The sequence below is a fragment of the Lineus longissimus genome, chromosome 7 (assembly GCF_910592395.1).
Source record: "Lineus longissimus chromosome 7, tnLinLong1.2, whole genome shotgun sequence".
NCBI classification, from domain to species: domain Eukaryota; kingdom Metazoa; phylum Nemertea; class Pilidiophora; order Heteronemertea; family Lineidae; genus Lineus; species Lineus longissimus.
Genome location: NC_088314.1, coordinates 2,833,615 through 2,845,705, shown reverse-complemented (window position 1 = coordinate 2,845,705; position 12,091 = coordinate 2,833,615). Strand labels below are relative to the sequence as shown.

The 12,091-nt window shown below is 42.9% G+C and overlaps 2 protein-coding genes across 6 annotated transcripts in view; both read left to right on the top strand.

Moving 5' to 3' along the window:
- Positions 1-1,727: 1,727 nt before the first annotated feature.
- On the top strand, positions 1,728-5,458 carry LOC135491527 (mucin-2-like). Of its 2 annotated transcripts, none has more exons than XM_064777479.1 (3): positions 1,728-1,791; positions 2,101-2,417; positions 2,625-5,458. In XM_064777479.1, the coding sequence occupies exons 2-3, from the start codon at positions 2,215-2,217 to the stop codon at positions 4,045-4,047; spliced, it is 1,626 nt and encodes a 541-aa protein (XP_064633549.1). In that variant the 5' UTR covers positions 1,728-1,791; positions 2,101-2,214; the 3' UTR covers positions 4,048-5,458. The 2 variants fall into 2 exon arrangements, with proteins under 2 accessions (XP_064633549.1, XP_064633550.1); XM_064777480.1 differs by having other exon boundaries at positions 1,729-1,853.
- Positions 5,459-7,621: 2,163 nt separating this feature from the next.
- The window catches only part of LOC135490691 (uncharacterized), a 35,339-nt gene continuing 30,869 nt past the window's right edge, over positions 7,622-12,091 (top strand). For 3 of the 4 annotated variants that reach the window (XM_064776050.1, XM_064776052.1, XM_064776048.1), the window contains exon 1: positions 7,622-8,012. In XM_064776050.1, coding sequence (XP_064632120.1) covers positions 7,955-8,012 — 58 coding nt within the window. In that variant the 5' untranslated portion in view covers positions 7,622-7,954. The remainder of the gene's footprint in view (positions 8,013-12,091) is intronic. The other variant, XM_064776051.1, reaches the window with a different exon arrangement.

Genomic DNA, 12,091 nt, shown 5'->3' with positions numbered 1-12,091 from the left:
GCCTTTTTGGATAATTGATGGTGATACTGCCAACACAGCCAGGAGCCCTCACAATGTGTGACAGCATGTAGGACGTAGTGGACTACGAAAGTACCTGTTTATTATAAGTTCGACTGACGAACACTGCCCTTAATTGAGAGGTGTCCTAATAGGTCAAATGCAATGGAAGAATGACCATTCTGAGGCCAAAAACAGTGTCCTTGGTTAATATCATACCTTCAGAGTGACCTAAAAATAAGAGTAACCACAGGCAGCCAAGGGTTTGCTATTCAACTTGGCTTACCACCATCAAAAATATCACACCCCGTCTTATCTTCTAGCTGGTTATCCAACCACCTTTTGAGCTCGTTCATTGGTCTGCTTTGAGATGGATTATCAGGTGTGGATCTGCTCGTGCTGCCCTTGGCTATGGGTGTAACAGCATTTGTTATCTCGCCAGGTCTGGTTGCGACAGTATCTGCAATCTCATCATGGTCTGGTTGTGGCAGCATCTGCAATCTCATCAGTTCTGGTTATACCACTGAGCATCTCCTGTCTATCAGGTCTGGTTGTGACGACGACATATGCTGTATTATCAGGTCTGGTTGTGGCAACATTTTATGGTATGGTTGTTGCAGTATCTGCTGTCTCCTCGGGTCTGGTGTTCTGATTTCATGCAATCCCTTTATGAAAATGATCAGGTGTTCACCATGTGAAAATGATACACATTTTTCCTAAGGGTGGAGACAAGGTCCACCCAGTAGAAACATGGTGCACTACGTTGGGAGAGGACATATCTGGAGCAGACAGAGTACGCATAGTGAAGGGACATGGCACATCCAGCAAAGACTTGGTACACTCTCTGGCAACATGGGGAGCTATGAAGGAGGACACATCCAGAAGAGATAGGCCTACGGTGCACTACTGTCTCATTGACCGAAAGTCATTTCTGCAGGTAACAATATAGAGCGACGGTAAAATATCAGGCCCCTTGCTGTGGAAAACAGAAATGTCCTCGTTTTTCAATTTCGCTCTGATAGCTTGTCTTATATAGCTGGCAGGTGCTGCCATCTGAGCTAAGAGATAGAACTACGCGATTAATATTAAAAATTTCCCATCATAGGATGGAAATTTTCCCCCTTTTTAGGGGGAAACGGGGGGACGAGTTATTCCATGAACCCCAAACATGGTACTGAACACCATTGCCGGTAAGAGCATTTCTTTATTCCAACCTACTATCATTCCCTTTCTAGGGGAGAACGGGGGACGAGTTATTCCACGAACCCCAAACATGGTACTGACGACCACTGCCGGTCAGAGCGTTTCTTTATTCCAACCTACTATCATTCCCTTCCTAGGGACGGGGAACGGGGACGAGTTATTCCATGAACCCCAAACATGGTACTGACGACCATTGCCGGTCACGGCTGTTCTTTATTCCAACCTACTATCATTCCCTTCCTAGGGACGGGGAACGGGGACGAGTTATTCCATGAACCCCAAACATGGTACTGACGACCATTGCCGGTCACGGCTTTTCTTTATTCCAACCTACTGATATTCCAGGACCTGTTATATGCAGTGCAAATTCTCGCGGCATTCCTCCCATGGGTTGAACTCACTACGTTTCAGCTACGTAATTGTCTATGCTGCCACCTATTAGTGAGGATAATACCTAGTAGTCCCGGCAAATGTGGAAAATATTGACGCTGTTTACTTCTTCGCACATTTTGTACACGTTGTTGTGAGTTTCACTCGACAGGGATTACCTCATTAATTGCATATAAAACAACATTATTACAGCTGATCTAGGTATGCAAACGTTATTCAAGTGTGTTATTTCGAATGTCTACAATATATAGCATACTGTGGTGGTGAGTATATGCGATCCCTTTCATCAAATTTCTTTGAAAAGAGTTCAGAGATAGCCTGGGCTATACCTGTAGTGTAATGCATTTGTCGTACTACTAGGCTAGCACTAGCAGTGGCTTCCTCCGACTGGTGTGAAATTGACTATATTGTGCTGTCAAGTTGATGATTAAAGCTGAACTGTGCAGAAAAGAATCTATGGTGATTTAAAATTGATTTCATGTATTTGACTCTCACTTTGTCTACTTCCAGACTTAGACCATTGGACATGTTGTACTTGTAGCCTTGGCCGAGTTCTAAAAAACGACAGCTTTGTACCTTTCATCTGTCGCTGAAGTTTCAGGTTTTCCTCGGAAAAATCTCACTATGCCAATCACAGATGATATCCGCCGCCTCGAGCTGGCGCAGCTTGATATGACAGCTGGCCTATTCACTGTCTTGGACAACATCCTCAGCAGTATAGCTCCACCAGCTCCCCCAGTTCCGAAGATCAAAGCTGGGGGCCATCCAGAAGACATTTTTGTCAACCTGACAGAAAATGATAAGGATGAGTTTGAATGTTGTGTATGGTGAGTTTATTTAGCACTTTTTAGCTCATGATTTTGAAATATGAAAGGAATATTTTCCCTCCGTCTACATATGATTTCAAATCATTTAACTAAATGTAAAATCGACATAATGATATCATGTCAGGAATTCATATTTTGTTTATATTATCGTGTTATCATGTCAGGAAAATGTGAGACTTTCTAATCATTGTCTTGTTTTTTTTCCAGCTACATGATACTTAAGGATGCTCAACAGTGCAAGAACAAGCATAAGTTTTGCTCAAGTTGCATCATGGCGTGGACCTTGACCAGTACAAGTCTTGGGGCTGACAAGTGCCCAGTCTGTCGCTGCGAGGGTGAATATGTCCCATGTGATATCCTGAATGCCCGATTAAGCTATAAGCGCGTAAAATGTCAAAAAGAAGACTGTGACTGGACTGGCTTTTTGAAAGATTTTGAATCTCATGAGCATAATCAGTATAATGCGGCTATGAAACCTGGGGTGAAGAGAAGTCTTCCAGCAGTTGCTGGGACTATCAAAGGCACTGATTCTAGTTCCACTAGGCCTAGGCCAACTATTTCACGGGGTGTTACAACCAATAACAGTACTAATAGTAGCAGTACAGTTACTCCAAGTAACCCAACCCGTCCAACTAATCGTGGCCAAGCTTCAAATGCTCTGAGGACATCTGGTATTACAGGCAATACCAGATCCAACCAGGCCAGATCGAATTCTACGACAGGAACCACAAGGGCTGCTGCCAGGCCAACTCCTCGCCCAGTGAGGCAAGCCAGTCGCCAGTCTGGCCTGAATGCTTCAGGCACTCAAAATCGAGGGGTAACTAATACAAGGCGTCAGGTGACAAATGCTCCCTCCAATGCTGGTAGTAGTAACAGGACCACGAATGCAGAATCCAGCAGAGTTACCCCACGACCAAATTCAGTTGCTCGTGCTGTATCAGCAAACAGGAGTAGCACGCAAGCAGCTGGAAGCCAGACTTCAACCTCTCTACCCAACAATGAGGCTATCCCTAGTACCCCAACACCACGACCCAATCAGACGACCCCTAGTAACCCAACACCAGAAGCAGCTGGTAACCGGACTTCAGCAGCGGATGATGGAACTGAGACAGATACACCAAGGATACGCGCCACATTGCTCATTAGGCGGCGCTCATACACACCCAATCGCATTGTCTCTCTAACAGCTGCAGAACCCAATACCACTACAACGTCTACTTCAGCGACAAGTGATGCTGTGACACAAGCCAGTAATGAGTCTGAGGAGGTCCCATTTAACCATCGGCCAACCCATCTCCCACCAATCAGTGCCGCTCAGTTGGGAAACAACAACCCGCGCATCTACCGGCAGAACCAGTTCCGTCAGATGGCAGAGCATATCCGTGACGGTCGCTCTCAGCTGCACGACATCATGGGTATCTTGAACAACGAGTTGGAGACACGGCGTCAGAGCATTGCTCGTCACCAAGAGTTTCAGGAGCGTCAACACGCGGAGAGGCTGAGACAGCTACACGAGGTGCACACTCTTGGTCGTCGCCTTGGGGAGGTGGCTAGTAACCTAGCCGTCCTGATGAATGGGCTTCGACAAGTGCCAACAAGAAGGAACCTTGGCAATGACAATAACGAATAAAATTCATTAATGATTTTTTTTCTTTTCTTAGAAGACGTGAAGCTTGGTGAGGAGTTGAGGAATTTTTCTTGCTTGTGTCAAAATGATTGGGTAAATGAAAAAATTGTGAGCATTGGATCAAATTTGCATGGGTAATAAATTGGAATTAACTGGAAGCTAATTGTCAGTATTTGTATTCAGGTGTCCTAATGGGGTCTGTACAGCTGGATTACATAATATGTGCTTTCAACTGGTGCTTCGTTGACATTTGCCGAAATCAGAAGGTTTCTAGTTGCCTGAAATGGCTGATGTTAACAGCATGTTATTTGGGGCCAAAATGTTATTCTTTCTGTTATGCTAGGCCAGTATTTTGGGTGGCTGGGGTGGAAGAAGAGGGGATAGGGAAAGTCTGTGAGAGAATTTGTGAAGTAGTTTGAGATGGTCTAATTGCGGAAAATAGAATCCGAAATCCATAAGCAAATTATGCTGCTTTACTGTGACATTTCGCATCTTAAAATGTCAGCAGATCAAGAATAACTCAAACGAATAGACCTTGGAAAGCTGTGATTGAATATATTTATTTACATGTTGTATTTTAAGTGGCTGTGATGAAATCTTTCAAATATATCTTCTTGTTTGCTTGTTGTTTTGTAAATAAGAATTCATATTTTGTTTAGTTCCGTTTAGTACTGTTTACCTGTTTGGATGGTGTCTGTTGATATATTGTACAAACTTGTAATCATATCATGTCTGGATGTGCTTTATTCAATAACTCTTGTAGTATAGAACATCTTATATTTGGTGTTTTAATCAAAAGTTCAACAAAGAATTTGCACAACGATATTGTGATAGTTTTAAGGGGGTTGATGGCCAAATTGTCTACTAGCTTTAATGCACTAGGTGATATTGTGATAGTTTTGAGGGAATTGATTGCCAAATTGTTTGGCTTTAATGCGGGTGTCTTTGAAACCACACAATCAGTGTCTGTTATAACATTGTTACATTGCGCATCCGTCCGCTTAGTAGGCCTACGTGTACTTTCTTTGTGTAGTGGGAGGAAATTCGAAAGTAAGATTCATGAGGACACTGTAAGAGGAGTGTGATATGATCTTCAATGTGCAAAAGGATTGTCTACCCATAGCTCTGGTGCTTTGTGCCATTTGAGAGCAATAGGGCAATCAAAAACAACAAACCAGGCTAGAGCTAATCCTGGGTTCAACTGACAATCGGTGAGTGGAAACTCTAATTCTTAATCTTACTCGCCTTAAAGTTGATCTGTAAACCACATTATGTGAATGAGTCTTTGCTGGTGATATCCTAGCTGATGTTTCTTTAATCAAGGAAAGCTTTATGTGATCACATATGCATGTACATAGATAATGTATTTACACCTTTACAGTTTGTGTTAAATAAAATGGGCATTCAGTCCTCATTTGGTGTTTCTACATTCTATTTGGGCATGACAACGTCTGCTGTGATTTCTGGAGCTGCCCGATAGTTCATCCTGCCAGAACCTGAAGAGACTATGCCGCTACCTCATCTGTGTCTAGGATGAGATGGCTCTAGAGCAAACCCTTTCTCCTATCAAGAAAGGGGTTGAGGTATAGCAATCTCGCTAGTTATTCTAGTGCCACCTTAGTGGTCCTAGAAGATTTGTGGTGGAGCCACCTTATTTCTCTGGATCTTTACAAAAGACTGAAGGATGTCTGCATCAAACGCCACCCTGAAAAGACAATGAGAAGGTGTACAATCTACTTTAACCTCTGCTGATAAACACTCCAGGGTGGCCTTGGAACAATAAACAGCCAAGGTTTTCCCTGAAAACTAGGCTTACCATCATCAAAAGCTCTTGGGGATAATTTCCCTACTGCGGTCGTATTACACTCTTCCAGTTGGTTATCTGATCTCCCGAGACGCTTGGGAGGAACAACTGACAGCCGGGAAATTGCTATCATCAAAAGTCCTTCAGGACAATGTCACAGTCGGTCGTGTTAACTCTTCGAGTTGCTTATCAGACCTCCATAGTGACTTGAGAGTAACCTGCACAGGCAGCCGAAGATTTGCTATTCGACTGGGCTTACCATCACCAAAAAGTTCTTCAGGGACAATCCTCGCTGCTGCCTATGATTACTCTCAAATCAATGTAGAGACGGATTGGTGATGCTGTTGTGTTCGAAGGTAAGACCGTTGTGACTGACATGGTGTTGTACCATTTATTTGTCCTCAGACTGAGCTAGGCCGGATTCTCAGTCCAAGCTAGTTGGCTGGTAGACTCCCGAGACAGCCGAATGCGTTCTCCTGGAACTACTTTACGCAGAAATCCATGGATACGTTTTGGGACACTGCTACTGTTTGAGAGTGTAGTACCTGACATGCCTGTCGTCTTTAGGAACAGCCCCGGGGGAACAGCCGGCAGACTCGTGTGATTAATGTGTAGGAAGAGAGAAAAAAACCAAAGTACATGTGCCCTAAAAAAGAGTAAAACAAGAAGCTAATGAGCTTGGACAAACAGTTAAAAAAACAATGAAGTAAATCTGGGTCACGAAGTCTATCATGTGCTAACACGTCAAACAAAATCGGACACTTTTAGGACAAATTTGCGAAATTTAATCCCAAAACTGAATTGAGACGTTTTCGCGTTTTCTTTTGTGCGTTGGCAGTGACATGAGTAAGGTTGATGAACCAAGTTTGAAAGGGCCACGGTCAAAACTATAAAAAAAACGTTAGCGATGTTAGGCGGCTTTTAGTTTCAGCGATCATTTTCTCGATAAGTTCATGGTTCGAAAACAAAGGCGGATGAACGACAATGGGGAGACAAAGGCACTTATACTGATCCGGGATACTGATATTTGGGATCAGCGTTGTCTAGCCGAGTGATGTCAAAGATCTCGAAGTTTTATTAAGTTCAGCTGCCAGTCATTACTTCAATTGGTAATTAACGGACAATTCGACATCGAGTGACTGATTGTTGAGTCAAGGACCGCGTAATCGGTTCTGTCATGTCTGTCCTTTGATACTTCCAACAGAACCTGAGTAACAAGGCTAAAATTGGTTAATTGAATGTAAAAAAATACCCCCCCTCCCACGTCGCTTGCTCGGATGGAGTTCGGCTATTGAAAGAAGACAGGAGCACAACCTATGGCGGTCGGCGGGAATTGATCAGTGGCAGCTAAAAATCAGTTTTCCTCATTGGATTAGTTAACCTGATTGTGCCTTCATGGGCGGTGTCTTCTGACATGTCGGACTCCCCGGCCCCCTAATCAGTCTGCTGATCATGGTCTGGTTTCCCGAGGTGAACCCGTTGCCACCACCCCTATTTCTCGAAGACTTTCCCACGAACTCACGATCTTTCGATTCCTTGCCTCGTATTCATAAACATTCAGGCAAAGAATTATCGTACGATTTGACCCGGCCCAAAATGACACGTGGGGTGTAATAACCAATATTATGAAAGGACTACCTGATCCCAAAGGTTCATAAAGACATGCGCATTCGCCGATCAACATTCACTCTGCCGTCTGCGACAAGTCTCTGAACCTTGTTCCATTCCTCGTCGAGATCTTGTATTAAACCTGCACACTAATCGATTGACGGCGCTGTTCCGAGCCACTCAGGAACGAGGTCACTGCCGACTGAGTGCGCTTACAAGAGCCGTCCGGTTGCGAATTGTCCCCTTTTTCATTCAGTAGCTTGAGTCGGCACATGGGCCTCCTGCCCCGCTGTATTTAACACAAATTCCACAAACTCTGGGGCATAAACTGGCAACACCATCAGCAGAGAGGGAATTCTCAATCCAACGGGAATTTTTGTCTTTGGACTTCCTTGGTTTAGGTCATTTCAAGGAGGGCGTATTTTTCATTTTCTAAATCTTGGAGTTCGAATAGTCTTTGGATTACAGTTTCAAGATACCCTTACTCCAGCCAACAAGATGCAAAACTTAGTGATTTTCACCCTGGTTTTCCTCTCCTCATTCAACTTCATAAAAGGTAAGTGGAATTTTATTTTTACGGCAGGCATTGTCAACGAAATCAAGTGTTTTATATTTAACTTTTTTGCTTTATTCAACTCAGGAGTGGTGTGTGACTTTTGTAATATTGCAGGCTATAGTAAATATGGTTTACAATGTAAACCTTTAAATCATCGAACGTTACGAAATATTAAAGACCAAATCAAAATGTGTGTATTAATGTTGAGGCATAAATCAGTTTTGAAAAGATATGTCAAAGTTGACCATGGAATTGTCCAGAGCATGCATTAAGAGAGTCGCCCTGTCTCGACGCAGGTCTCGACGGCCGGGCATCCATCACTACAAGATCTTAATCGCCCAACACAAAGGTTCTTTCGGGTTACATTTCAATGTTGTGATATTTTCATGTAAGCGCTACCAGTAATACGACTGCTTTGTAAACAACATTTATTTTTCATCCTCTGCTAACATAACATGTTGGAGAATGCGTCCCGGCCAGAATTCGCAGGTGCCGTATAGTTGCCAGTGACGTTGCATTCGAAGAAATATGAAAGAAAAAAGACACCATTGGTCCGCACTTTCATGTTGTTTGGCCCCCTACCCAACTTCGAATTGATGATCTGATCGAATGCAAAGATGGAACCATGCGACGGACGGTGTCGTATTAGACTTGACTGCGCGGGGTTTGCGCTACAATTACAATCCAAAATTAATCTTGTGAGCACTGTTTTAGACCCTTGTTATTTATGGATGCGTGGGAGAATCAAACCGTAGCAGCATCAAACCGTAGCAGCGCCTTTTCGTCTTCTACCATTGTTAAAAGTACAGTCTTGAATTCTTTTGAGAAAGTCGTTTATCACTGTCCCTGTACTTATTGCAACTGCACGGACTTGGTTCAGTTTAACTTGGCTGAGATTTGTGTACATTTTGAGGCAGAATATACATAGGGATGTTACGAGGTGAAAAAACCTGAGGATCCCCTTGCTCTCTTCAACACGGCGTCAGTACTCACATACTTAGGTATATTTTGGTCCTAGATAAAATGCACTGATGTCAAATATCATTGATTTTCAATTAAGAGCTCATCTGAACAAGTACTTGTCTGCTTTTACAATATAGGCCTACTTAATTTGATAAGCGCTTTGTTTGATATTGACCATACCATAAATCAGTTTGAACAATAAAAACATCCCTTTCACTTTTCCTCTACTTGAAGGTCGAACATGTTAATCTGATTTGCAACTAAATTGATCTTTGGCATGGAAATATCTGTCGATGAACTATAAAGTAATCACATGTATGCGATAAACAAATGACTACATATCGTACAGTCACGACATTGATCTTACAGTTACACCTCGGCCTACCCCGCCGGTGGTAGTGCTGTGCGCTGACCTTGCCCTATATGACCTTGCCTTGGCGTGACCTCAACAGTGATGCAGGCTGACCTTGGTCCGTGTTGCAGACAACTGACTCGACCCTGCATTGGTAGTCTATAGCCTATACGCATTGGAAGTTCGTGTTCGTCTCTCTGAAGACTAATACCGAAACTGCATCCAGAGAAAAGCCACGTCCTAGCCACACGATGGAAAAAGTAGACCGTTTTCTTCCTCACTGATCACAATTAATTCCTTTTATCAAGCCAAGGATACGAATAAAATGACCCGTTGCGTCGTCGCCTAAAATAACCTCTCTGTCTACTGAAGATGGCCAATCCATTGTCATGATATCAGGAAGGGACAGGTTTTCATTTTGAAGATGCGCACGGTTGATTATTGAGGATAAAGGGAGTGTCTCGCAATAGGATGAGGAGAACGGAAGAATTGAATTGAGCGTGATCTAGGAGATTTGAATTATAAGGTGCAACTAATCTGTGGTTCAACTTTCATTATCTCTGCCATCGGGCCACTGATGTCATCATCTCAATATTAGTTCAAGGTCAAGCCGGGTCAAGGTCAATATTATGTTTCATCGCCTGTATACATGATCATTCCATACCGAACGAGACTAGTTACAGCTGATCTGGTATCTTCAACACCCCAAGAAGATATCAGTGTCGTCTGTTGTTGTTCATGAGGTCACGGTCTTCTACACGTCAAGGTCAAGGTCACATTGTCTGCCTGGACCCCAAGGGTCAAGGTAAAACATTTGATGAAATCATCACGATTGTTTGATCATTTCATGAAAAGTGCAGCAGACACTGCGGGAATGATTAGTTAGAGCCTAAAGGTGTTACTGTACCAGCCTTTAGCACGAATTCAAACAATAGTCATGAGTATTTACATAAGTGGGGTCGTTTGGTGCATGCCCACCTTTGTTAATAGTGCAAAGAAGTAGAACCGAATTCTCCCTGTAACTCGTTTGCAAACATATCAACCTGGCTTTTGGACCAGGGTGGGTTGTACAAGTCCTCCAAAGTTCAGCTGTCTTTGGTAACTGCTCTTTTTCGTATCTTATGCGTCCTTTCCCTGGGTTGTATCTGGCTGCAGCTTATTGGGTCCCACACCGAGCCGTTGTGATCCTGTGTGTTACAATGTAGGTGTGCGGCAAAGAAGCAAAGCCGCCAATGAGTTCGATGGCAGTTTCTGCCGAAAATTTCAACTAACGCGAGTTGTGGAGGTGTAGAGTGTAACATATCTACATGAGTGTATGCTACTAAACTAGGCTAGTGTACCGATCATTCTCTTAATTAACTTTATCAAATCCTCATGGACTGGAAATTAGGCCGTCGGGCCAACTCAATATTGTGCTTATTAATCCATGAAATTATGTTATAATTAACCATTTCTTAGCCACGTTGTTCGATGTTGTCAAGAAGACATGCTCCCTGCATGTGGTTATTCAAAGATGTTAAACGCTCACAAAGTTTTGTATATAACAAGTTTCGTTGAACTACAAATGGCAAATACACGATATGTATCCAATAATGTAAGGTTTACAACAGTTATTGCAATATCTTATGTCAACTTGCAAATATGCCGTTTGATTTGACGACATCAAGAAGATGCCAAGTCAAAGTCTGGTTCGATCTCGTTTAAAATTGGTGCAACAGGTCATTTGTCATTCGTATCGTGACTTACATAGTATAGTCCCTATGACTTCCATGACATACATACAACTGGTTATTGAGCATCTTCACGGTATGCTCTTCAATAGTCTGTAGACTGAGTAATAGCTTTATTACCACGCCACATCCTTTAAAGGAGACGGTTAACATCGGAAGAGAGCTAATGCATAGAATCAAGTCAAGCCCTTTCACCGCGACCTGCGGGAGGCAGCAAATACTTTCAAGCAGACACACAAAATTAGGGGACATTAAGCTAATTTGGTGAAGGATATAATTACAAAGTGTATATGCACTGGACATTCCGATGTATTGAGGTTTGTATTGTGATTTGCGGTCCTTCGATTGGGTCAAGGTACGGTCAGCAGTGGTCTTCCTTCTCCATCACCTTCGATGAGCCACAATGGACACGGTCATAAGAAGACAGAAGGTTTTGCAGTCTAGTCATGCATAGGGTCATGGACCAACAATCAAATCCCAGATGCCCTTGGGTCTTGCTAGCCGAGCTTTTCTGATAGAATTGAAGAAAATTATGCTCTTAACGGTCAGTGTACATATAGTTATAATTCGTTTAGTAATAAGGCAAAGTCGTACCACTTTGTAGAAAATTAAGATTGATTGATCAGATTATCCGACTTACTGCTAGCTTTCACGACAGCATGAGTGCAAGTTTGTTTTTATTAATCCACGGGCCTAACAAAGTACCTACTTAAATATTAACTGTACTACCAAAATTAAGTGGTGAAATACTTTCCTAGATTCTGTATAAATTCTTCGATGCCACAATCCGCCAATAGACCTGCATAGAATTGCGCGCCCATTATGGTCATACTGTTGTGGATCCGTCTCAGGCGTGGCGCGGCGTTTTTTCGAATACATCTAAAATCATTTCCCGACGATTTATTCATAGGCTAGGGGTATCATGATGACACTGACATTGGACACTGACAAAACCTTCACTGTCTGGATCAGTAGGACAGCTCAATCACTACCTTTTGTTGTTGATAATAAGCAACAAACTACTGGGAAAATGA

What these genes read in the sequence shown, in the direction of transcription:
- LOC135491527 (XM_064777479.1), top strand. Translation starts at nt 2,215, where the DNA reads ATGCCAATCACAGATGATATCCGCCGCCTCGAGCTGGCGCAGCTTGAT. An exon ending in GAGTTTGAATGTTGTGTATG is followed by an intron (nt 2,418 to 2,624) that starts GTGAGTTTATTT and finishes TTTTTTTTCCAG; the next exon opens with CTACATGATACTTAAGGATG.